The following is a 27,848-nucleotide window of genomic DNA, read 5'->3' as shown; positions in this document are numbered from 1 at the left end:
AGATTTGGTCGTTTTCCCTTCATTTTAATACTGTCAAAAATCGATCGTAGTTCATGAAATCATTGGTAAAATCGTTCAGATTTTACCATGTGTATGCACCATTTGCCTCACTGTTCGGGAAGATGCACTCACACCCGCCTGCTGCTCTTCCTGAGCAAGCTCTGCACTGGTGGCGCCCCGATCGCACAGCTGAATCAACTTTAGGAGACGGTCCTAGCGCTTTCTGGACGGTCTTAGGTGCCCTGAAGCCTTCTTTACAACTATATAACCTCTCTCCTTGAAGTTCTTGATGATCCAATAAATGGTTGATTTAGGTGCAATCTTACTAACAGCAATATACTTGCCTGTGAAGCCCTTTTTGTGCAAAGCAATGATGACTGCATGTGTTTCCTTGCAGGTAACCATGGTTAACAGAGGAAGAGCAATGATTTCAAGCTCCACCCTCCTTTTCAAAGCTTTCAGTCTGTTATTCTAACTCAATCAGCATGACAGAGTGATCTCCAGCCTTGTCCTCGTCAACACTCCCATCTGTGTTAACGAGAGAATCATTGACATGATGTCAGCTGGTCCTTTTGTGTCAGGACTGAAATGCAGTGGAAATGTTGTTTTTGGAATTAAGGGCCTGACTCAGAGGCACTCGCTCTTTGCGAGAGCTCGCTCTGAATCACGGCGGGGATTTTTTTTTTTCGGCCTCCAGGCCACTCGCTAAGCTGTGGGTGACCACCCACAGCTTTTGCAGGTGGCCTGGCGATGGTCGCGACCATCGGGCTTGCGAGGAGACCCTGTGGCAGGGTCTCAGCTCTCGCAAGCCTGAGTGGACTTCCTGCTTTAATAGAGCAGGAAGTCCACTACTGACATCACGACATCATCAGTAGGGCCGCCCACAAACGCAAGGCGTTCCTAAGAGAACGCCTACGTTTGTGCAGCCACCCCCCTCCCCGCCTACAAAATGGGGCGAGCTGTCAATTAACATTGACAGCCACCCCGTTTTGTAGTGAGACCCGTTGCGACGGAGCTGCTGTCGCAGTACAAGTCTCGCACATGCACACGCCAGAGGCGGCGCATGCGCAGTCGGGGTCCATCAACCTGTTTGCGAGTGCTGGGCCTGAATCAGGCCCTAAGTTCATTGTCATGGCAAAAAGGGACTTTGCAATTAATTGCAATTCATCTGATCACTCTTCATGACATTCTGGAATATATGCAAATTGCCATCATAAAAACTGAAGCAGCAGACTTTGTGAAAACCATTACTTGTGTCATTCTCAAAACTTTTGGCGATGGCTGTACACTCAAGTGCCAAAAATCATGGTATAGATGCCTAGTATCGTGTAGGAGCCCCTCTAGCCCGGCGAAGTGCAGCACTCGACATGGCATCGATTGCAAAGTAGACTGAAGACCTCTGGAGAGATATTGACAGCTCCCTGATATTTGTAGGTGCAGGATCTTGGGTGCGAATGGACCTCTCTACCACGTCCCATAAATGGTCAATTGGGTTCATGTCGGACGAACGTGGTGGCCACAGCATTTGTCGGAGCTCTCCAGAATACTCCTCGAACCAATTCTGGACAACTTTGGACTGATGACACAGAGTATTAACCTGCTTGAATATTCCATCTTTGAGGGGTTACATGAAGTCCATGAATGGCTGCAAATGGTCATCAAGAAATGCAACATACAGTAGCAATTACCGGTTAATGACATGTTCAGGCAGACCCTACTAATACCAAAAGAACACACCCCACACCACCCCATTTTTGAACCACCACCAGCCTGTAAAATGCCTTGTTGACAACTGGTGTCCATGGCCTCATGGGGTCTGGATTACACCCAGACCCTACCATCTGCTCAAAACAACTGGAACTGTGACTCATAGGACCACGCCACCTTTTGCCAGCCCTCCAGGGTCCAGATAGCAATATCACTAGCCCAGGTGAGGAGCTGTGTCCAGTGTCATAGTGATAACAGTGGCACTCTGGTGGGTCTTCAGCTCCCATATCCCATGGAAGCTAAAGTACGCTACACTGACCAGACCTGTGTCTGGTATGGGATGTAGTCAGCATCCCGGTGTGCAGGATGCCGATGGCCGAAATCCCGACCGCCGGCATCCCGAAGGGGGAGAGATAGCTTTAGATACTGGGGGGAGGGATAGCTTTAGATACTGTTAGGTTTAGGCACCAGGGGAGGGAGTGTTAGGTTTAGACACTAGAGGGGGTGTTAGGGTTAGGCACCGGGGAGGGAAGGTTAGGGTAAGACTTACCTTCTGCCCTTATGGGTGTAGTGATACCACTGTTGGTATTATGACCAACGGCATCCTGACTGCCGTGATATCATACCCAACCCGCCTGGTACCTCCTGCATTAAACATGGATGTGATTTGAACCAGTGTCACATGTTTGTTACCATGGATAATTCTGGGCAGACGATGTTGGTCACGATCATTAAGCATCTGTGGTTGGCCACTGTGCTGTCCACAGGGAGTGGTAATGCTTTCCATGAGGTATTCCCGGTACACACGCAACACCATTGATCGAGGAACGTTCAATGTCTGCACAGCTTCGGAAATGGAATGTCCCATCTATCGGGCACCGACTATCATGCCCTGTTTGAACTCTGATAATTCATATCGCCTTGCCATGAGCAGCCTAACCAGTGTTCACACTGACTCACGAGATGTCAGATTACAACTGATGTAGGTCTGGGTATTTCCAAGATGTCACAGTACGGTGACGCCACATACCATTACATTTACATACTGCTATCCCGTGACTTTTGGCACTTCAGTCTATATGTGTGTGTGGAGATGATCACAGTGTATGTACGTATGTGGAGATTAGCACAGGGGACCTGATTCAGACGAAAGCATTGTCGATGTTCCGGACAGTTGAGTGATTGTTCGTTTCTGCGCATGTTGGCAAAGTCCAGGCATAGCTTACTCTACACTCACATAGGAACGCCCCTGCTGCCTTCTCATCTGCGTACGTCGTTTGCCTGCGTAAATAACAATAACATCGAGCGGCCATCTTGCCCTTGCGACAGATCTAACCAGCTGAAAAATCGGCAGCGCTCCTGACAGAGATGTATGTGTGCATGTGTGGAGAGGAGCACAGTGGATGTATGTGTGTGGAGAGGAGCACAGTGGATGTATGTGTGTGTGGAGAGGAGCACAGTGGAAGTATGTGTGTGTGGAGAGGAGCACAGTAGATGTATGTGTGTAGAGAGGAGCACAGTGGATGTATGTGTGTGCATGTGTGGAGAGAGGAGCACAGTGGATGTATGTGTGTGGAGAGGAGCACAGTGGATGTATGTGTGTGCGTGTGTGGAGAGGAGCACAGTGGATATTTATGTGTGTGTGTAGAGGAGCACAGTGGATGTATGTGTGTAGAGAGGAGCACAGTGGATGTATGTGTGTGTGTGTGGAGAGGAGCAAAGTGGATGTATGTATGTGTGTGTGTGTGTAGAGAGGAGCGCAGTGGATGTATGTGTGTGGAGAGGAGCACGGTGGATGTATGTGTGTGTGAGTAGAAGAGCACAGTGGATGTGTGTGTAGAGGAGCACAGTGGATGTGTGTGTGTATGTAGAGGAGCACAGTAGATGTATGTGTGTGTGGAGAGGAGCACAGTGGATGTATGTGTGTGTGAGAGGAGCACAGTGGATGTATGCGTGTGTGTGGAGAGGAGCACAGTAGATGTATGTTTGTGTGTGTGTGGAGAGGAGCACAGTGGAGGTATGTATGTGTGGAGAGGAGCACAGTGGATGTATGTATGTGTGTGTGTGTGTGTAGAGGAGCACAGTGGATGTGTGTGTGTAGAGGAGCACAGAGGATGTGTGTGTGTGTAGAGGAGCACAGTAGATGTATGTGTGTGTGGAGAGGAGCACAGTGGATGTATGTATGTGTGGAGAGGAGCACAGTGGATGTATGTGTGTGTGAGAGGAGCACAGTGGATGTATGTGTGTGTGTGGAGAGGAGCACAGTAGATGTATGTTTGTTTGTGTGTGGAGAGGAGCACAGTGGATGTATGTATGTGTGGAGAGGAGCACAGAGGATGTATGTATGTGTGTGTGGAGAGGAGCACAGTGGATGTATGTGTGTATGTGTGGAGAGGAGCACAGTGGATGTATGTATGTGTGGAGAGGAGCACAGTGGATGTATGTATGTATGTATGTGTGGAGAGGAGCACAGTGGATGTATGAATGTGTGGAGAGGAGCACAGTGGATGTATGTATGGGTGTGTGGAGAGGAGCACAGTGGATATATGTATGGGTGTGTGGAGAGGAGCACAGTGGATGTATGTATGTGTGGAGAGGAGCACAGTGGATGTATGTGTGTGTGTGTGTGGAGAGGAGCACAGTGGATGTATGTATGTGTGGAGAGGAGCACAGTGGATGTATGTGTGTGTGTGTGTGGAGAGGAGCACAGTAGATGTATGTTTGTGTGTGTGTGGAGAGGAGCACAGTGGAGGTATGTATGTGTGGAGAGGAGCACAGTGGATGTATGTATGTGTGTGTGTGTGTGTGTGTGTAGAGGAGCACAGTGGATGTGTGTGTGTAGAGGAGCACAGTGGATGTGTGTGTGTGTAGAGGAGCACAGTAGATGTATGTGTGTGTGGAGAGGAGCACAGTGGATGTATGTGTGTAGAGAGGAGCACAGTGGATATATGTGTGTGTCAGAGGAGCACAGTGGATGTATGTGTGTGTGTGTGGAGAGGAGCACAGTAGATGTATGTTTGTTTGTGTGTGGAGAGCACAGTGGATGTATGTATGTGTGGAGAGGAGCACAGTGGATGTATGTATGTGTGTGTGGAGAGCACAGTGGATGTATGTGTGTATGTGTGGAGAGGAGCACAGTGGATGTATGTATGTGTGGAGAGGAGCACAGTTGATGTATGTATGAATGTGTGGAGAGGAGCACAGTGGATGTATGTATGTGTGGAGAGGAGCACAGTGGATGTATGTATGGGTGTGTGGAGAGGAGCACAGTGGATGTATGTATGGGTGTGCGGAGAGGAGCACAGTGGATGTATGTATGGGTGTGCGGAGAGGAGCACAGTGGATGTATGTATGTGTGGAGAGGAGCACAGTGGATGTATGTGTGTGTGTGGAGAGGAGCACAGTGGATGTATGTATGTGTGGAGAGGAGCACAGTGGATGTATGTGTGTGTGTGGAGAGGAGCACAGTGGATGTATGTATGTGTGGAGAGGAGCACAGTGGATGTATGTGTGTGTGTGGAGAGGAGCACAGTGTAGGTATGTATGTGTGGAGAGGAGCACAGTGGATGTATGTATGTGTGTGTGTGTGTGTAGAGGAGCACAGTGGATGTGTGTGTGTGTAGAGGAGCACAGTGGATGTGTGTGTGTGTAGAGGAGCACAGTGGATGTGTGTGTGTGTAGAGGAGCACAGTAGATGTATGTGTGTGTAGAGAGGAGCACAGTGGATGTATGTGTGTGTGTGGAGAGCAGCACAGTAGATGTTTGTTTGTGTGTGGAGAGGAGCACAGTGGATGTATGTATGTGTGTGGAGAGGAGCACAGTGGATGTATGTATGTGTGGAGAGGAGCACAGTGGATGTATGTATGTGTGTGTGGAGAGGAGCACAGTGGATGTATGTGTGGAGAGGAGCACAGTGGATGTATGTATGTGTGGAGAGGAGCACAGTGGATGTATGTATGTATGTGTGGAGAGGAGCACAGTGGATGTATGTATGGGTGTGTGCAGAGGAGCACAGTGGATGTATGCATGGGTGTGTGGAGAGGAGCACAGTGGATGCATGTATGTGTGGAGAGGAGCACAGTGGATGTATGTGTGTGTGTGGAGAGTAGCACAGTGGATGTATGTATGTATGTGTGGAGAGGAGCACAGTGGATGTATGTATGTGTGTGTGGAGAGGAGCACAGTGGATGTGTGTGTGGAGAGGAGCACAGTGGATGTGTGTGTGTGTAGAGGAGCACAGTAGATCTATGTGTGTGTGTGTGTGTAGAGAGGAGCACAGTGGATGTATGTGTGTGTGGAGAGGAGCACAGTGGATGTATGTGTGTGTGGAGGGGTGCACAGTGGATGTATGTGTGTGTGGAGAGGAGCACAGTGGATTTGTGTGTGTGTAGAGGAGCACAGTGGATGTGTGTGTGTGTGCAGAGGAGCACTGTGGATGTATGTGTGTAGAGAGGAGCACAGTGGATGCATTTGTGTAGAGAGGAGCACAGTGGATGTATGTGTGTGTGGAGAGGAGCACAGTGGTTGTATGTGTGTAGAGAGGAGCACAGTGGATGTATGTGTATGTGGAGAGGAGCACAGTAGATGTATGTGTGTGTGTGTGTAGAGAGGAGCACAGTAGATGTGTGTGTGTGTTCGTGTGGAGAGGAGCACAGTGGATGTATGTGTGTGTGTAGAGGAGCACAGTGGATGTATGTGTGTGTGTATGTGTAGAGAGGAGCACAGTGAATGTATGTGTGTGTGGAGAGGAGCACAGTGGATGTATGTGTGTGTGTGTAGAGAGGAGCACAGTGGATGTATGTGTGTGTGGAGAGGAGCACAGTGGATGTATGTGTGTGTGGAGGGGTGCACAGTGGATGTATGTGTGTGTGGAGAGGAGCACAGTGGATTTGTGTGTGTGTAGAGGAGCACAGTGGATGTGTGTGTGTGTGCAGAGGAGCACTGTGGATGTATGTGTGTAGAGAGGAGCACAGTGGATGCATTTGTGTAGAGAGGAGCACAGTGGATGCATGTGTGTGTGGAGAGGAGCACAGTGGATATGTGTCTGTGGAGTGGAGCACAGTAGATGAATGTATGTGTGGAGAGGAGCACAGTGGATATATATGTGTGTGTGTGTGTGTGTGTAGAGGACCACAGTGGATGTATGTGTGTGTGTCTGTAGAGGAGCACAGTGGATGTATATGTGTAGAGAGGAGCACAGTGGATGTATGTGGAGAGGAACACAGTAGATATATGTGTGTGTGGAGAGGAGCACAGTGGATGTATGTATGTGTGGAGAGGAGCACAGTGGATGTATGTATGTGTGGAGAGGAGCACAGTGGATGTATGTATGTGTGGAGAGGAGCACAGTGGATGTATGTATGTGTGGAGAGGAGCACAGTGGATCTATGTATGTGTGTGTGGAGAGGAGCACAGTGGATGTATGTGTGTGTGTAGAGAAGCACAGTGGATGTATGTGTGTGTGGAGAGGAGCACAGTGGATGTATGTGTGTGTGTAGAGAAGCACAGTAGATGTATGTGTGTGTGGAGAGGAGCACAGTGGATGTATGTGTGTGTGTAGAGGAGCACAGTGTATGTATGTGTGTGGAGAAGAATACAGTGGATGTATGTATGTGAGTGTGTGGAGAGGAGCACAGTTGATGTATGTGTGGAGAGGAACAAAGTGGATGTATGTTGGTGTGTGTGGAGAGGAGCACGGTGGATGTATGTATGTGTGTGTGGAGAGGAGCACAGTGGATGTACAGTCGGGTGCATAAATATTGGGACATTGACAGAATTTTCATATTTTGGCTTTTATTCATCACCACAATGGCTTTGAAATGAAACAAACAAGATGTGCTTTAACTGCAGACGTTCAGATTTAATTTGAGAGTAATTACATCCAAATCAGGTGAACAGTGTAGGAATTACAACGGTTTCTATATGTGCCTCCCACTTTTTAAGGGGCCAAAAATAATGGGACAAACTAAACAATCCTAAATCTAACTTTCACTTTTTAATACTTTGTTGCAAATCCTTTGCAGGCAATTACAGCCTGAAGTCTGGAATGCATAGACATCACCAGACGCTGGGTTTCATCCCTGGTGATGCTCTGCCAGGCCTCTACTGCAAATGTCTTCAGTTCCTGCTTGTTCTTGGGGCATTTTCCCTTCAGTTTTGTCTTCGTCAAGTGAAATGCCTGCTCAATCGGATTCAGGTCAGGAAATTGACTTGGCCATTGCATAACATTCCACTTTTTAGCCTTAAAAAACTCTTTGGTTGCTTTTGCAGTATGCTTCGGGTCATTGTCCATCTGCACTGTGAAGCGCAGTCCAATGAGTTCTGAAGCATTTGACTGAACATGAGCATATATTGCCTGAAACATTTCAGAATTCATTCTGCTGCTTTTGTCAGCAGTCACATCATCAATAAATACAAGGGAACCAGTTCCATTGGCAGCCATACATGCCCACGCCATGACACTACCACCACCATGCTTCACTGATGAGGTGGTATGTTTTGGATCATTAGCAGTTCCTTTCCTTCTCCATACTCTTCCCATCACTCTGGTACAAGTTGATCTTTGGCTCATCTGTCCATAGGATGTTGTTCCAGAACTGTAATGGCTTTTTTAGATGTTGTTTGGCAAACTCAAATCTGGTCTTCCTGTTTTTGTGGCTCACAAATGGTTTACATCTTGTGGTGAACCCTCTATATTCATTCTTGTGAAGTCTTCTCTTGATTGTTGACTTTGACACATATACACCTACCTCCTGGAGAGTGTTCTTGATTTGGCCAACTGTTGTGAAGGGGTTTTTCTTCACCAGGGAAATAATTCTTCTGTCATCCACCACAGTTGTTTTCCGTGGTCTTTTGGTGTTGCTGATCTCTCCGGTGCGTTCTTTCTTTTTCAGAATGTTCCAAACATTTGATTTGGCCACACCTAATGTTTTTGCTATCTCTCTGATGGGTTTGTTTTGATATTTCTACCTAATGATGGCTTGCTTCACTGATAGTGACAGCTCTTTGGATCTCATATTGAGAGTCGACAGCAACTGATTCCAAAAGCAAATGTCACACCTAGAATCAACTCCACACCTTTTACCTGCTGAATGGATAATGAAATAACGAGGGAATAGCCCAAACCTGTCCATGAAATAGCCTTTGATTTGATAGTCCCATTACTTTTGGCCCCTTAAAAAGTGGGAGGCACATATAGAAACAGTTGTAATTCCTACACCATTCACCTGATTTGGATGTAATTACACTCAAATGAAATCTGAAAGTCTGCAGTTAAAGCACATCTTGTTTGTTTCATTTCAAAGCCATTGTGGTGGTGAATAGAGGCCAAAATATGAAAATTCTGTCAATGTCCCAATATTTATGCACCTGACTGTATGTGTGTGTGTGGAGAGGAGCACAGTGGATGTATGTGTGTGTGTGTGGAGAGAGGAGCACAGTGGATGTATCTGTGTATGTGTACAGAGCAGCACAGTGGATGTATGTTTGTGTGTATGGAGAGGAGCACAGTGGATGTATGTGTGTGTTGAGAAGAGCACAGTGGATGTATGTTTGTGTGGAGAGGAGCACAGTGGATGTGTGTGTGTGGAGAGGAGCACAGTGGATGTATGTGTGTGGAGAGGAGCCCAGTGGATGTATGTGTGTGTGTGGAGAGGAGCCCAGTGGATGTATGTGTGTGTGTGGAGAGGAGCCCAGTGGATGTATGTGTGTGTGTGGAGAGGAGCCCAGTGGATGTATGTGTGTGTGGAGAGGAGCCCAGTGGATGTATGTGTAGGTTTGGAGAGGAGCACAGTGGATGTATGTATGTGGAGAGGAGCACAGTGGATGTATGTATGTGTGTGGAGAGGAGCACAGTGGATGTATGTATATGTGTGGAGAGGAGCACAGTGGATGTATGTATGTGTGTGGAGGAGCACAGTGGATGTATGTGTGTGTGTGGAGAGGAGAACAGTGGATGTATGTGTGTGTGAGGAGAGGAGCACAGTGGATGTGTGTGGAGAGGAGTGCAGTGGATGTATGTATGTATGTATGTGTGGAAAGGAGTACAGTGGATGTATGTATGTGTGTGTGTGGAGAGGAGCACAGTGGATGTATGTGTGTGTGGAGAGGAGCACAGTGGATGTATGTTTGTGTGGAGAGGAGCACAGTGGATGTATGTGTGTGGAGAGGAGTACAGTGGATGTATGTGTGTGGAGAGGAGCACTTTGGATGTGTGTGTGTGAAGAGCACAGTGGATGTATGTGTGTGTGGAGAGGAGCACAGTGGATGTATGTGTGTGTGGAGAGGAGTACAGTGAATGTATGCGTGGAGAGGAGCACAGTGGATGTATGTGTGTGTGGAGAGGAGCAGAGTAGATGTATGTGTGTGTGGAGAGGAGCACAGTGGATGTATGTGTGTGGAGAGGAGCACAGTGGATGTATGTGTGTGTGGAGAGGAGCAAAGTGGATGTATGTGTGTGTGTGTGTGTGGAGAGGAGCACAGTGGATGTACGTGTGTGTGGAGAAGAGCACAGTGGATGTATGTGTGTGGAAAAGAGCACAGTGGATGTATGTGTGTGTGGAGAAGTGCACAGTGGATGTTTGTGTGTGTGGAGAAGTGCACAGTGGATGTATGTGTGTGGAGAAGAGCACAGTGGATGTATGTGTGTGTGGAGAAGTGCACAGTGGATGTATGTGTGTGGAGAAGAGCACAGTGGATGTGTGAAGAGCACAGTGGATGTATGTGTGTGGAGAGGAGCACAGTGGATGTATGTGTGTGTGGAGAGGAGCACAGTGGATGTATGTTTGTGGAGAGGAGCACAGTGGATGTATGTATGTGTGTGGAGAGGAGCACAGTGGATGTATGTGTGTGGAGAGGAGCACAGTGGATGTATGTGTGTGGAGAGGAGCACAGTGGATGTATGTATGTGTGTGTGGAGAGGAGCACAGTGGATGTATGTGTGGAGAGGAGTACAGTGGATGTATGTATGTGTGTGGAGAGGAGCACAGTGGATGTATGTATGTATGTATGTGTGTGGAGGAGCACAGTGGATGTATGTATGTGGAGAGGAGCACAGTGGATGTATGTATGTGTATGTGTGGAGAGGAGCACAGTGGATGTGTGTGTGGAGAGGAGCACAGTGGATGTATGTATGTATGTATGTATGTGTGTGGAGAGGAGCACAGTGGATGTATGTGTGTGGAGAGGAGCACAGTGGATGTATGTATGTGTGTGGAGAGGAGCACAGTATATGTATGTATGTGTGTGGAGAGGAGCACAGTGGATGTATGTGTGTGTGGGGAGGAGCACAGTGGATGTATGTATGTGTGTGGGGAGGAGCACAGTGGATGTATGTATGTGTGTGGAGAGGAGCACAGTGGATGTATGTGTGTGTGGGGAGGAGCACAGTGGATGTATGTATGTGTGTGGAGAGGAGCACAGTGGATGTATGTATGTGTGTGGGGAGGAGCACAGTGGATGTATGTGTGTGTGGGGAGGAGCACAGTGGATGTATGTGTGTGTGGAGAGGAGCACAGTGGATGTATGTGTGTGTGGGGAGGAGCACAGTGGATGTATGTGTGTGGAGAGGAGCACAGTGGATGTATGTATGTGTGTGGGGAGGAGCACAGTGGATGTATGTGTGTGTGGGGAGGAGCACAGTGGATGTATGTATGTGTGTGGAGAGGAGCACAGTGGATGTATGTATGTGTGTGGAGAGGAGCACAGTGGATGTATGTATGTGTGTGGAGAGGAGCACACAGTGGATGTATGTATGTGTGTGTGTGGGGAGGAGCACAGTGGATGTATGTATGTGTGTGGAGAGGAGCACAGTGGATGTATGTCTGTGTGTGGAGAGGAGCACACAGTGGATGTATGTGTGGAGAGGAGCACAGTGAATGTATGTGTGTGTGGAGAGGAGCACAGTGGATGTATGTGTGTAGAGAGGAGCACAGTGGATGTATGTGTGTGTGGAGAGGAGCACAGTGGATGTATTTGTGTAGAGAGGAGCACAGTGGATGTATGTGTGTGTGGAGAGGAGCACAGTGGATGTATGTGTGTAGAGAGGAGCACAGTGGATGTATGTGTGTTTGGAGAGGAGCACAGTGGATGTATGTGTGTGTGGAGAGGAGCACAGTGGATGTATGTATGTGTGTGGAGAGGAGCACAGTAAATGTATGTGTGTGGAGAGGAGCACAGTGGATGTATGTATGTGTAGAGGAGCACAGTGGATGTATGTATGTGTGTGTAGAGGAGCACAGTAAATGTATGTGTGTGGAGAGGAGCACAGTGGATGTATGTATGTGTAGAGGAGCACAGTGGATGTATGTATGTGTAGAGAGGAGCACAGTGGATGTATGTATGTGTAGAGGAGCACAGTGGATGTATGTATGTGTAGAGAGGAGCACAGTGGATGTATGTATGTGTGTGGAGAGGAGCACAGTGGATGTATGTATGTGTGTGGAGAGGAGCACAGTGGATGTATGTATATGTGTGGAGAGGAGCACAGTGGATGTATGTGTGTGGAGAGGAGCACAGTGGATGTATGTATGTGTGTGGAGAGGAGCACAGTGGATGTATGTATGTGTGTGGAGAGGAGCACAGTGGATGTATGTATGTGTGTGGAGAGGAGCACAGTGGATGTATGTATGTGTGTGGAGAGGAGCACAGTGGATGTATGTATGTGTGTGGAGAGGAGCACAGTGGATGTATGTATGTGTGTGGAGAGGAGCACACAGTGGATGTATGTATGTGTGTGTGTGGGGAGGAGCACAGTGGATGTATGTATGTGTGTGGAGAGGAGCACAGTGGATGTATGTCTGTGTGTGGAGAGGAGCACACAGTGGATGTATGTGTGGAGAGGAGCACAGTGAATGTATGTGTGTGTGGAGAGGAGCACAGTGGATGTATGTGTGTAGAGAGGAGCACAGTGGATGTATGTGTGTGTGGAGAGGAGCACAGTGGATGTATGTGTGTAGAGAGGAGCACAGTGGATGTATGTGTGTGTGGAGAGGAGCACAGTGGATGTATGTGTGTAGAGAGGAGCACAGTGGATGTATGTGTATGTGTAGAGGAGCACAGTGGATGTATGTATGTGTAGAGAGGAGCACAGTGGATGTATGTATGTGTGTGGAGAGGAGCACAGTGGATGTATGTATGTGTGTGGAGAGGAGCACAGTGGATGTATGTGTGTGGAGAGGAGCACAGTGGATGTATGTATGTGTGTGGAGAGGAGCACAGTGGATGTATGTATGTGTGTGGAGAGGAGCACAGTGGATGTATGTATGTGTGTGGAGAGGAGCACAGTGGATGTATGTATGTGTGTGGAGAGGAGCACACAGTGGATGTATGTATGTGTGTGTGTGGGGAGGAGCACAGTGGATGTATGTATGTGTGTGGAGAGGAGCACAGTGGATGTATGTCTGTGTGTGGAGAGGAGCACACAGTGGATGTATGTGTGGAGAGGAGCACAGTGAATGTATGTGTGTGTGGAGAGGAGCACAGTGGATGTATGTGTGTAGAGAGGAGCACAGTGGATGTATGTGTGTGTGGAGAGGAGCACAGTGGATGTATGTGTGTAGAGAGGAGCACAGTGGATGTATGTGTGTGTGGAGAGGAGCACAGTGGATGTATGTGTGTAGAGAGGAGCACAGTGGATGTATGTGTGTGTGGAGAGGAGCACAGTGGATGTATGTGTGTGTGGAGAGGAGCACAGTGGATGTATGTATGTGTGTGTGTGGAGAGGAGCACAGTGGATGTATGTGTGTGTGGAGAGGAGCACAGTGGATGTATGTGTGTGTGTGGAGAGGAGCACAGTGGATGTATGTGTGTGTGTGGAGAGGAGCACAGTGGATGTATGTGTGTGTGTGGAGAGGAGCACAGTGGATGTATGTGTGTGGAGAGGAGCACAGTGGATGTATGTATGTGTGTGTAGAGGAGCACAGTAAATGTATGTGTGTGGAGAGGAGCACAGTGGATGTATGTATGTGTAGAGGAGCACAGTGGATGTATGTATGTGTAGAGAGGAGCACAGTGGATGTATGTATATGTGTGGAGAGGAGCACAGTGGATGTATGTATGTGTAGAGGAGCACAGTGGATGTGTGTATGTGTAGAGAGGAGCACAGTGGATGTATGTATGTGTGTGGAGAGGAGCACAGTGGATGTATGTATATGTGTGGAGAGGAGCACAGTGGATGTATGTATGTGTAGAGGAGCACAGTGGATGTATGTATGTGTAGAGAGGAGCACAGTGGATGTATGTGTGTGTGTGGAGAGGAGCACAGTGGATGTATGTATGTGTGTGGAGAGGAGCACAGTGGATGTATGTATGTGTAGAGGAGCACAGTGGATGTATGTATGTGTGTGTAGAGGAGCACAGTGGATGTATGTATGTGTAGAGGAGCACAGTGGATGTATGTATGTGTAGAGGAGCACAGTGGATGTATGTATGTGTAGAGAGGAGCACAGTGGATGTATGTATGTGTGTGGAGAGGAGCACAGTGGATGTATGTATATGTGTGGAGAGGAGCACAGTGGATGTATGTGTGTGGAGAGGAGCACAGTGGATGTATGTATGTGTGTGGAGAGGAGCACAGTGGATGTATGTGTGTGTGTGGAGAGGAGCACAGTGGATGTATGTATGTGTGTGGAGAGGAGCACAGTGGATGTATGTATGTGTAGAGAGGAGCACAGTGGATGTATGTATGTGTGTGGAGAGGAGCACAGTGGATGTATGTATGTGTAGAGGAGCACAGTGGATGTATGTATGTGTAGAGGAGCACAGTGGATGTATGTATGTGTAGAGAGGAGCACAGTGGATGTATGTATGTGTGTGGAGAGGAGCACAGTGGATGTATGTATATGTGTGGAGAGGAGCACAGTGGATGTATGTGTGTGGAGAGGAGCACAGTGGATGTATGTATGTGTGTGGAGAGGAGCACAGTGGATGTATGTATATGTGTGGAGAGGAGCACAGTGGATGTATGTATATGTGTGGAGAGGAGCACAGTGGATGTATGTGTGTGGAGAGGAGCACAGTGGATGTATGTATGTGTGTGGAGAGGAGCACAGTGGATGTATGTATGTGTGTGGAGAGGAGCACAGTGGATGTATGTATGTATGTGTGGAGAGGAGCACAGTGGATGTATGTGTGTGTGTGGAGAGGAGCACAGTGTATACATGTATGTGTGTGTGGAGAGGAGCACACAGTGGATGTATGTACATGTGTTTAGAAAGGCGATGAGCATGTCTGTCTGTTTGAATGTGACTAGAGTAAATGAATGAATGAGATGAGACATTCCGCGCTCAGCTCTCTCCTCCTTCTTGGTGAACGCGCACAGCGTGCAATCTGCGCGCTCCCGGAACGCCCAGCAAGCCCCTGTGCCTAGCAATGCGCGGCGCGCCGCCTGTGTGCTACTGTGTCCCCGCGGTGCGCGCTCCCTGTGTTCTGCGGTGTCCCTACGGTGCGCGCTCCCTGTGTTCAGCTGTGTCCTCGCGGTGCGCGCTCCCGATGTGCTGTGTCCCCGCTGTGCTCGCTCCCTGGCAGGCGGGCTGAGCTGAGGTTGTTGCTGCTGCTGCTCGGTCTGTGCGGGACGGGACAGAGCTGCTGCCGCTATACACCCGGATAGGAGAGCGCTGGAGTCCGGGCTGGGATGGTGCGGCTCCCGGGGGGGGATGAGTCAGGCAACGGGAGGCAGAGCTGGAGGTGAATAGAGAGAGCACATCCCTGGGGGACTCACTGACACAGGCAGACACACAGACAGGAGGCTGCATTCACTGACTGCACCACCATCCTGCTGACATGTATGTATACCACCCTGCTTTCATATATGTATACAATCCTGCTGTCATGTATGTATACCATCCTGCTATCATGTATGTATACCACCCTGCTTTCATATATGTATACAATCCTGCTGTCATGTATGTATACCATCCTGTTGTTATGTATGTATATCACCCTGCTGTCGTGTATGTATACCATCCTGCTTTCATGTATGTATATCATTCTGCTTTCATGTATGTATATCATTCTGCTGTCATGTATGTATACCATCCTGCTGTCGTGTATGTATACCATCCTGCTGTCGTGTATGTATACCATCCTGCTGTTATGTATGTATACCATCCCGCTGTCATGTATGGATATCATTCTGCTGTCATGTATGTATACCATCCTGCTGTCATGTATGTATATCATCCTGCATTGATACATGTATACCACCTTGCTGTCATGTATGTATACCTTCCTGTTGTCATGTATGTATATTACCCTACTGACATGTATGTATACCACCCTGCTTTCATATACTGTATGTATATCACCCTACTTTCATATATGTATACAATCCTGCTGACGTATGTATACCATCCTGCTGACATATATGTATATCACCCTGCTTTCATATATGTATACAATCCTGCTGTCATGTATGTATACCATCCTGCTATCATGTATGTATACCATCCTGTTGTTATGTATGTATATCACCCTGCTTTCATATATGTATATCATTCTGCTGTCATATATGTATACCATCCTGCTGTCATGTAGGTATACCATCCTCCTATCATGTATGTATACCATCCTGCTGTCATGTATGTATACCATCCTGCTGTCATGTACCATCCTGCTGTCATGTATGTATACCATCCTGCTGTCATGTATGTATACCATCCTGTTGTCATGTATGTATATTACCCTACTGACATGTATGTATACCACCTTACTTTCCTATGTTTTGTATACCATCCTGCTGTCACGTATATATGCCACCTTGCTTTCATGTGCATCTACCATCCTGCTATTATGTATACCACAGTACTATAATCTATATCCCTCCTGCTGTCATATATGTATACTACCTTGCTTTCATATATGTATACCATCCTGCTGTCATGTATGTATACCACCCTGCTTTCATATATGTATACCATCCTGCATTAATACATGTATATCATCCTGCTGACATGTATGTATGTCATCCTGCTTTCATATATGTATACCTTCCTGCTGTCATGCATGTATACCATTCTGTATTCAGCTTGTATAACATCCTGTATATTTGTATATAGTCCTGCTGTCATGTATGTATACCATCCTGATGACATGTATGCATCTATACATCTTGCTGATATGTATATACCATCCTGCTGACATGTATGTTTGTATAAAATCTTGTTGTCATGTATGTATTACATTCTGCTGACTTATATTTATGTATGTTTACCATCCTGCCGTTATGTATTTATTCCCAACATAGCTTGTTTATATCTTCCTAACTTTACTTTTGACATGGATGTATTCCATACTCTTGACATGTCACCATCCTTTTGACCTATGTGAATGCTGTATACCTCTTACATCTATGCACAACATCTTCTATGTATTTTGTCTGCTTGGCAAGTGTGTGTACCGGTGCTTATGGCCATGTGGTGTACCGGTGCTTATGGCCATGTGGTGTACCGGTGCTCGTGGCCATGTGGTGTATCGGTGCTCATTCTCTGAATTCTTTATTGGCCCAACATTCAGCATAGGGTAGTGATAATGTATGGAACTGGTCATTTAGGGTTCATATTAATGGGAGGTGAACACATGTAAAATAACCTGTGATTAGCGGGATTGGGTCAGAGCTATTGAGAGAAACTTGTTTTTGGCTGAAGGGGACGTTTCATAGTATGTTGAAGGGCACTTCTTACCCCGCCTATTTATAAGTCATGCATGTATAATTGTCCTGATTTGTGTGCCATGTATGTCCATTATTTGTCAATCACATCCGTCTACCATCTTTGTCAGCTCTTCATGTAGACTGTTACGTCTACATGGATTATACTATACATGTATGCTATTTCTGTGTATACTTAGCACACATTCAGTCGGGTACTCAATGCATCAGCTACGTATGCCTGAGATGCTTGAATGATCTGTATATATATATATTTTTTTTTTTTTTATGTGTGCCAGTCATATATATTTAGTTATGTTGCCTGTGTGCCAGTCACTTGGAGGGGATGCGTAATGTGTGCTCTGCATTGTAGCTATGTCTGTGGATGTGATGTGGCAGTATACGGAACTTGAATGTGCTTGTCATTTTGTGAATATGCCTCTTAGGAACGTGCTTGGAGTGCAGATCTGTAGGAATGGTATGTACATGATTTATATGCTGATCGCCAGTAAATAAAAATAATAGAATGTTGCTGAGCCAGTTCTGTGTCTCACTCAGGTGTCCTGTACCTGTGTGTCAGATGAGTATACTGTATAGTTGCTTAAGATCAGTGTACACAAAATTGCATAGGTTGGATACATTATAAACTGGTGCAAGTATGTTGCGTGCATTTAAACGTCTCCAGGCCATGTTTAGTTAACCTGCGACTGGCTAGCGGCTGTGGTACAGCAAGTCTCAGCAGCTCCTGGAGAACCACAGGTTGCCTACATCTGTTCTTGCATTTTGTTTTGGATGGAGGGGGGGGGGGGGATACCTCTCTGGTTTCTGTGACGTCAGGTTCATGGTGTGTGCCGTACATTTGCGGTGCCTTGTGACTTGAATTGGGCGTGCTCTTTTCAGAAGCTTCTTCTGTTCCCCGTTATTCCCAGTGCCTGCTGCTGTCACGATGACATATATATACCATGCACACATGGTTATGCTTAGTGTCCATGGCTGCTATTGATTGAACGCCTCTTGTTATGCAAAGTTCGATAACCACAGCCCTCCCTGCGTTAAACCCAAATAACTCAAGTTAATTCTTTTGTAGCTGGTTACAGCGAAGCCAGTGACTTTTATATGTGCTGTCATAAAAGGGGGTTTCAGGGTGTTGCAGTCGTACACTGTAGTGGTTCTCTTTCGCTGACCCCAAATGGCTCCATGAACCGTGTGTGTGTATATATATGTGTATATATATATATATATATATATATAACACCTCATTCCTCTGCCTTGTTTGCAAGCTACTGCCCCAACTGTCCTGACCTTTATCAGCCTGGCGCCCTGGTTTCAGCTCTATAACATCTCGCCAGAAATAGCTGCGTTTTGTAATTATACATCTCAATGTATTTAACGTGCTTGGTAACTCCCCACTGAATTACCGTTAATTATTTAATGCAGTATTTGGATTCTGCGCCTCCCTGCAAGTTTCCGGGGCTTCTCCTTGGCAGTCTGCATTGCTTCAGTGTCCCTTCATTTGTTTGTTTTGTTTTATAACCTTCGTTAGTGTTGCCATCTTTCCTTTTGATACCGAACATGCAAAGCAAAAAAATATGACGGGTTTAGCAAAAACACGGTTTCGTATTGTGGATGGTCTTTGTCTGCTCTCTCAGTTTGTCTTCCCTCCCCTATTCCCAGATTTTGCTGTGTACAGTATGTTGTCGAGGGCTCGCTGTTACCCCGCCCCCTCCCCTGGACCCTCTCTCTCTCTCTCTCTCTCTCTCCCTCTCTCTCCTCATTTCCTCATCTGCTTGTGTTTTTGTATCCCCATGGCTAGGATGCCGGATCAGATCTCGGTGTCCGAGTTTATTTCCGAAACCACCGAGGATTACAATTCCCCGACCACGTCCAGCTTCACCACCAGACTGCAGAGCTGCAGACACTCCATCACTGTGCTGGAAGAGGTAAGAGCAAAATTTTGGGGTGCGTACTGTGAACGTTGGTGGGAGGGGGGGGGGCATTGGACTGATGTGCTGTATCTGTCATGGTACCTTAGTGCTTAATTGTTTTATCATTCGGAGCAAAACGAGTCTTGCTGCCTTTAATATTTAATATGAGGAAGTGCTGGATCTAATGACCTAACACAAGACAGCCGTGTGTAAATGTGTTTATTATTATGGTTGTGTAACTTGACTATAATTTATTTCCCTGGTAACTGTAGAATGCAGTAAATATATAAAGACGTAATAAGCAGCGTGATAGGAACAATCATTAAAATGGTAATTGGAGGTAGAGTATGTCCATAGATGTAAGGATGCCTCCTTGGAGCTGGACACCGAACTCTTTAGCAATTTGTGGGTTACCTTGTGTCATTTTTAACTGTTATGAATGCATTCATTTGTGATTTATTTTCTTAGCATTGCACAAGTTAATTAAGGTGTATAGTAATAAACAATGTATGTTTTATAGTGTATATTTATAAAGCAGCAATGTATTGGGATTGTAATAATGTGCATCATATTAATATAAACATATCACTTTATCATCATGCACAGAGTATTGTTACTATTTTAGCCTCTTACTGTGATAAATATGTACGGGGTTTTTGAACATGGATTAAACTCTCAATGAAAACGAGCCCTTTGTGGAGCATACCAGCTCATTTTTAATTGACGCAATTTATGTGTAATTGTTTAGTGTACTGGATGCTTGAACTGGACGGGTTGATCGCATCTAAAAGCGAATTAATGTTTTACACATCCCATCCAAAGGGTCACTTATATCCTTCCTGTGCTTGAGTTGTGTACCCCCCCCCCCCCTCTCTGAAGTTATTTATCACCATCATTGGCCGCCATTTAGAACCCCACAGATGCCATCCAGTGTAGCTTTCATGGCGATGCCCTGTGAAATGTGAGCCACCCACCTGCATGATGGCTATGGTGGTGTTGGTTTCAGAAGCGCTGATGGGGTCGACTCTTTGGTTCCTTTGGAAACAACTCAAAAAGTTAGGCCCAGTACGTACTGTATTTGGATACCCTACTTGTCTGGCTCGTGGGATGTCCCCATTGCTGGAATGAATGGCTAGCTTCGAGGATAAGTATTTTGTGTTGCTCTTGAATGAGACAAAGATGAGTTATTGCAACTAGTGCATTAATCCTTGTATTGCATCGGGGGCCAGCCACAGATTTAAAGGACCAACAGTGTAGATGCCTTATGTCGGCTATTACTGTTTGTTCCAGTCTAGAGTTTTCCGCGGTGGAATGCGACAGGTTCACCTGTAAATAGCGATGTTTTCTACTTGTGGACACCCGATTGCTTCTACAGATGCAGGAGAAAGCAATCTCATAAAGGTTGCTTTCCAACTTGCCCTGCACTACAGATAACAAACATCGGTGAGGTGATCACATTTCTGTCCTGGATCTATTGTAATTTGGGGCTCCAAGTCCTAAAATCTGCTAAAACAATTAAATATTCCCTCCTTTTTCACCTGGCTTTCACCATGCTGCCTCTGGTGTTCCCCTTACTTTGTTTATCAGAGCTCCTCAACGTATCAATGGGAAGGAACAGTTGGTGATAGTGGGGGGTCTATGAACTAAGCCTTGGTACCAACCAATCAGATCCTAACTGTTATTTTTCAAACACAGCCTGTAAAGTGACAGTTAGGAGCTGATTGATTGCTTCTACGGGGTCTATTTACTAAGCAGTGTTAGGAGACAGAGTGAAAAGTGATAAGAAAGTGATAAGGTACCAGCCAATCAGCTCCCAACTGTCATTTTTCAAACACAGCCTGTGAGATGACAGTTGGGAGCTGATTGGCTGGCACCTTATCACTTTCTTATCACTTTTCACTCTGGCTACTAACACTGCTCAGTAACTAGACCCCCTTTATCTCCATCTGCTTTATCTCTCCAAGGTTTAGGACATAGACTTCCACATCTGTATTTATTACCATATCAGCAAACCGTGGCAATAATTTGAATCTTTTTTTTCCTTTCCATACGTCGGAAATTTCTGGATGACCGGTTTACAGATAAAGACCCTGGCAGAGAAGGGATGACAACCGTTTCCCAAACTCTGCCATTACAGTCCAGGTTTTAAGGATATCCATGCTTGAGCACAGGTGACTTAATCAGTACCTCAGTCAATTTGATTTCACCATCTGGACTCAAGCATAGATATCCTTAAAACCTGGACTGTAATGGCGGAGTTCGGGAAACTGTGAGTTGCGATATGTAATGTAATACCTGTAAGGAAGTACAGGTGTAGGTCTGATGCAGCTGTAAGAAAGTGAGGACGTTGTAGTCCGGCCCATTGGTTAGGAGCTGTGCAATGAATACACTGGGTCCCCGTACACTGATTGGCAGGCAGTGCGTTAGTCGAAGCCATTCTTATGACAGTAACAAGTCACCTCAAACTGTCACCACACTGGAGGCAGCCATATTGTGGGATGGGCCAGTATTCATGAGAATGGGGCCTGACCACATCATTGAGGCACAAAGGTCATGAGAATGGATTCTGTCAATTCATCTGAAATAATGTCTGTGTGATGTCATTAGTTACCAGGGAATAATAGGCCACATTCCTATGAATATTAGTTCAGCTCCATAGTGTGTAAGTGAAGGTTACTTGGCTCACCAGTGTGTGTAAAATAAAATGGGAATTCATCCGTTACTTGCTTTATCTGCTTAAAAGAATGTATTATCCGTTTCAAAAAGTTTTCCATGTCTGCCTGTCTATAAATTGTTTTTTTTTCCCTCTGTAATAGAACATTGTGGACTGTCATGACAAAACATTCCTGCGCATGCGTTTAATTATCGGATTGAAAGGGTTAGTCAAAATATACTATACTATAATAATGATATCATTCTCCCAAATAAAGCTTTCTCGCACTCACATATAAACACAACAGCCTGCCAATGCTAAGACTACACACAAGAGCTAACACTCTACTGACAGTCTTCCGTTACTCCATGACATATTCCAAAATGTAGTTAGTGTACAATCTAGGTAAGGGGCATGGCCACGGTGGGGCATGTCTTTAATACGCGCCCCCTTTTCATCACTCTTGGGGGGCGTGCCTTGCACTTATGGACATGAAGGGCTGCCCTTCTCCCCTTCTCTGTGAATAGATGCCGGGCGCACTGGTGGTGGTCACAACACTGGTATTTATCCCACACACGGAACACTTAAGGCCCGCAGGTTGGGAGGGCACCCGGCAGATTGTTTTAGCGGGGAGCTGCCAAAGGGGCAGGGCACATTCTACCCTTTTGAAATTGAGCAGGGCACGGCCCTGGTAAAACAGCCTAGCAGAAGCGCTAATGTACTCTTAATGTAATCAGTTACTTTAAGCCAAATGGTTCCCAGCCTGTATGAAGTAATGTAAAAACAGAGCCAAGGTAATGCATGATACTTGCCAACGTTTTGGAGGAGGCCTCTGGGATATCCATCGAAGGGGAGGCTCAGGAGAGAGCACCATGGGCATGATGTATATATTGCTTCATAGCAGTCCCTCATGATGTAGAGCCACGATTCGTGACATTACTTTGCGGGTCCACAATGACAAGATTCAGAGTAAATCGCGTCACTTTTTTTACCACTTCACAGTTAAAGTGGTCGGGATGCGGGACAGTTGCCACTATCCCAGGAGCTGTGAGAACTACCCCCAAATGTATGAGTCTCCTGGAAACCCCAGAAGAGTGGGCAGCTATGGTATTCATTAAGAACACAGAGACAGAACACTAGTACATGGATTTAATATGACAAAAAAAGTCACATTGTGTAACAAATATTTTAATTTAATAAAGCAATCGCATACAGAACTATAAATGCAAAACTGTTTCTTAAAAATAAAATAGAATTAAAACACATGAACTACACTGGCGTGACCTACCACCTAGGGAAAGAATAGGAGGTACGAAGTTCCACCACAAAAACTGTCCATGTGTAAAACATTTTACTGCTTTTTTTTTTTTGGTTTTTCTTTTTCATTCTACAAATTATTTTGTTCCTTTCCAAAACCCCTCCTTTTTCGGTGACCTCACTGATAGAGGTGTGCTGTTATGCTAATCCATTTAGCATCCGAGCGATTTAACATTCATACCATTAGGCATTGTATAATTTTCTGCACATATACATATGATATAGGATTTAGGGCCAGATTCAGATATGGACGTAATGAGTGTGTAGTCTTCATTCTAGCACCCTGCACCTGTCACAACCCGTGCAGATCCTCTATCCTGCCAGGAGTGTCGCTCTCTTCTCTGGTGATTCTAGCACACTCAGCTGATGCAACAAACTGCTGAGATTAAGAAGTTTGTGTTCCATAAGCACCAGAGCAGAGATCGACATCCCAGACAGGAAAGAGGAACTGCACGGGTTTTAACAGGTGCAGGGTGCTAGAATGAACATTGCGTGTGTGTATGCAGTTACAATGGCTCCGGCGGCTGACTTCCAAGAGACATTCTGAGCAACTAGTCTTTATTCTAGCTCCCTGCACCTGTCACACCCCATGTAGTTCCTCTATCCTGCCTGGAATGTCACTCTGGTGCTTCTAGCACACTCAGCTGATGCAAAAAAACCCCTCCTGAAATACAGCAGTTTGTGTGCTAGAATCACTAGGGCCGAGAGTGACACCCCAGGCTGGATAGAGGAACTGCAAGGTGCTAGAATGAACACTATGTAAGGTGCTAGAATGAACACTATGTAAGGTGCTAGAATGAACACTATGCAACCATAGGTTGCCTTGACATAGCGGCCGATGGGTGCGTCTTTGTAAGCAAACAGCAGATCAGAGACTCCGCTGAAAGGCATCTCCATACAAATCCTGGCGGCATCCACATATCTCCGCAGTACAACTGCGTATAAAATTGCAGTTGCGACAAGGTTTTTTCGTGCACATCTGAAACGACCCCTTCGTTATTGTTAATAGATGCATCAACCCTTCTGGGTTCCTTATGGGGCATGTATATATTATTGGCATGTGTTATTTTGTTCCTTTCCAAAACCCCTCCTTTTTCGGTGACCTCACTGATAGAGGTGTGCTGTTATGCTAATCCATTTAGCATCCGAGCGATTTAACATTCATACCATTAGGCATTGTATAATTTTCTGCACATATACATATGATATAGGATTTAGGGCCAGATTCAGATATGGACGTAATGAGTGTGTAGTCTTCATTCTAGCACCCTGCACCTGTCACAACCCGTGCAGATCCTCTATCCTGCCAGGAGTGTCGCTCTCTTCTCTGGTGATTCTAGCACACTCAGCTGATGCAACAAACTGCTGAGATTAAGAAGTTTGTGTTCCATAAGCACCAGAGCAGAGATCGACATCCCAGACAGGAAAGAGGAACTGCACGGGTTTTAACAGGTGCAGGGTGCTAGAATGAACATTGCGTGTGTGTATGCAGTTACAATGGCTCCGGCGGCTGACTTCCAAGAGACATTCTGAGCAACTAGTCTTTATTCTAGCTCCCTGCACCTGTCACACCCCATGTAGTTCCTCTATCCTGCCTGGAATGTCACTCTGGTGCTTCTAGCACACTCAGCTGATGCAAAAAAACCCCTCCTGAAATACAGCAGTTTGTGTGCTAGAATCACTAGGGCCGAGAGTGACACCCCAGGCTGGATAGAGGAACTGCAAGGTGCTAGAATGAACACTATGTAAGGTGCTAGAATGAACACTATGTAAGGTGCTAGAATGAACACTATGCAACCATAGGTTGCCTTGACATAGCGGCCGATGGGTGCGTCTTTGTAAGCAAACAGCAGATCAGAGACTCCGCTGAAAGGCATCTCCATACAAATCCTGGCGGCATCCACATATCTCCGCAGTACAACTGCGTATAAAATTGCAGTTGCGACAAGGTTTTTTCGTGCACATCTGAAACGACCCCTTCGTTATTGTTAATAGATGCATCAACCCTTCTGGGTTCCTTATGGGGCATGTATATATTATTGGCATGTGTTATTTTGTTACTTTCCAAGGTCAAGAAGGTATATAGAGGTATTCACAACTTTTTTTTTTTTTTTTTTTTTTATAGAACATATTTTTTTTATCTGTTTTCCAAAAGGGATACATATACTGAACTTGAATTGTACCAAAGCCTTGGCCTGTCCTAAAATGTATAAAGCAGATTGAAATTATACTTATGTCTTATAATACGGAATACAGTCTTCCTCTGCGTAGGGAAGCTATCAATAGTCATTTTTCATCAGTATCATAGGCCTAACCAGCTTAGCTATTGCGTGTTTGCAATAATGCAGAATTTCCCAATCTCAAATTACCTGCCCAGCCAGTCTATGTGCACTCAGGTATCATATTGCAATAAAAGGAGTTTTCCCACCTTCAGGCGACCTTACAGTATGTTATTGTCTGGTACATATATAATCATTGATTTTGTTGCTCTCGGCTGTGACACAAAGCCGGTCAGCTGTATCCATTGCAGGGAGGACAGCAGTTTTGTGTTGTGCCCAAAGATAACAGAAATAAACAACACGGCCTGTATATAGTAAAAGTTGCAGGAGGGTACATTCCAGCCACAAAATGAAGGACCATTCCCCTTCCATTGTTTTTCCCAGCAGTCATTCCTTCTTCTACCCATTAGTACAACTGTGGGCGTCCTATGCCAGCGGCCTGGGCTGTAACTAGGATAGTGCGACCAGTGCCATGGCACAGGGCACCGCAGGACAGGGGGGCGCTGTTTGGGTCTGTCAATTTTCCTGTTTATTATCATTCTCACTTGTAGCTTCCTATTCTTTTGTCCCCAGCATCTCCTGGCCTCCCCTATCTCTTCCCTGGCCCTTCCCCATGAGGCCATGGCGCCAATACTCTCTCTGGCACAGGGCACCAAAAAGTCTAGTTACGGCTCTGCCAGCGGCACTTGAGGTGTGAGAGATTAACTACATTTATGGTGCGTACACACTGGGCGATTAGAAAAGACAGTGCGATTATGACATCTTAATTGTACCGTCGTTCCTGATCCCCTGCAATGCCTACACTGCACGATCAGTCGTTTAGTGCAGGCACACTCCATCGTTCCTGAACATGGCCAATCTGTCGTTATTGGCAGATTGGGCTGTATGTTCAGGCGATGGACAATTTCTGAAACGACCAGCGGTAGCGCGTATCGCTGGTCGTTTCCTACATTATAGTGCACGATTACTGAGTGATCGCATGATTACGATGTCGTAATCGTGCAATCACTCAGTAATATCGCACAGTGTTTACGCACCATTACTCTGTATGTGTATGTTTTCATGTTTTATATACTGTTTTTCCTGAGACTTCAAAACTTTTTCTGTTACTAATTTCTTTATTTCATGTTCCAGATTGTGGTCCGATTTAAAAAAAAAAAACAATGTTTACAAGTAATGTGCTTCTATTTCCTTACATATAATCTGTGTCTTATATTTTTTGTTAGAGATTTTTTTTGCAAAATATAGCACAAATTTAATTGCTTGCCAAGAATAACAATCCATGAAATGCAGCATCAGAGTGATGGACTAAATGTATCAAATGAATCAGTGCAAATACACTTTAAGTAGAAAAAGTCCATACATGAAAGTAGATGAGGAAGGTAGTCATTATAAGGTATAAGAATTATTATATGGGCATTAAAAAGGATCAGGCAGTCATGACTCCCTGGCCTGCAACTGCCTAATCTGCAGCTTCTCCAGTCTCTGTAACTGATCGCCATGGGATATATTTCTTTGGGAACTATGTTAAGCCATGTGGGAATATAGCCTGCAAATAGCCCCCCAAAAAATAAAATAAAAAGATAGCGTCTTCATTTTTGCAAGCTGCGTAACCAAGTCCCCAGTCAGGGCAGATTTGTTGCCTTTCTGGAGTATTCTGTGCAATATGTTCCCAAGGTGACTCCTGTGACAAATGCCGCTTACAGGACAAGATGGTCGGGATAAGCCGGATAAAGCTCAGGAGGTAAAGACGATGTAGTACCCGTCTGTGTCACATCTGCCCCCTCCCCTACACACACACACATAGGTAACATTAGAAGTCATCCTCTACGTACATAATCCAACTGAGAACATCCAGTGGAAAACAGGTTGAAGTTTTTATTAGAGGAAGCTCACTGCTCTCCTGCCCTTGGCCGTATGTTGACACTTTACACCTGGTACTTTGGTCAGTAAAAAAATAAAGCAGAAGTATAATCATGCAAACATGTCTGCCTTTAAATGTACTTTTGCCATGGTGTATCTGTGAAATAGCATAAAACATCATGAGATATTGATATATACAACGTCCATAGTGTATGGTAAGATCAGAGCAACAACAGTGACAGGATGAATAAACTTTTAGCATAAAGGAAAATCCGAGGCACAAAATGAATATAACAAAGATAGAAGAAATTAAATATAGTAACTCAATACAAGCGGTGAAAGACACTCCTAGGGCAAGCAGGGTGAGAGGGGAGGTGGCGGACTGTGAGAGACACTCCTAGGGCAAGCAGGGTGAGAGGGGAGGTGGCGGACTGTGAGAGACACTCCTAGGGCAAGCAGGG

At 45.8% G+C, this 27,848-nt stretch overlaps 1 protein-coding gene across 5 annotated transcripts in view; it reads left to right on the top strand.

The window, feature by feature from the left end:
* The window catches only part of ASAP1 (ArfGAP with SH3 domain, ankyrin repeat and PH domain 1), a 354,817-nt gene that overhangs the window by 117,479 nt on the left and 209,490 nt on the right, over positions 1-27,848 (top strand). For 2 of the 5 annotated variants that reach the window (XM_088457891.1, XM_088457887.1), the window contains exon 3: positions 19,164-19,290. In XM_088457891.1, coding sequence (XP_088314017.1) covers positions 19,164-19,290 — 127 coding nt within the window. Of the gene's footprint in view, positions 1-15,179; positions 15,489-16,835; positions 16,846-19,163; positions 19,291-27,848 lie in introns of those variants that run through there. The other 3 variants (XM_088457888.1, XM_088457889.1, XM_088457890.1) reach the window with 3 other exon arrangements.

This window comes from Taudactylus pleione, unplaced genomic scaffold (assembly GCF_031769625.1).
Source record: "Taudactylus pleione unplaced genomic scaffold, aTauple2 ptg000791l, whole genome shotgun sequence".
NCBI classification, from domain to species: domain Eukaryota; kingdom Metazoa; phylum Chordata; class Amphibia; order Anura; family Myobatrachidae; genus Taudactylus; species Taudactylus pleione.
Note: the sequence above shows the minus strand (reverse complement) of the source record. Positions and strands in the feature narration are given on the sequence as shown.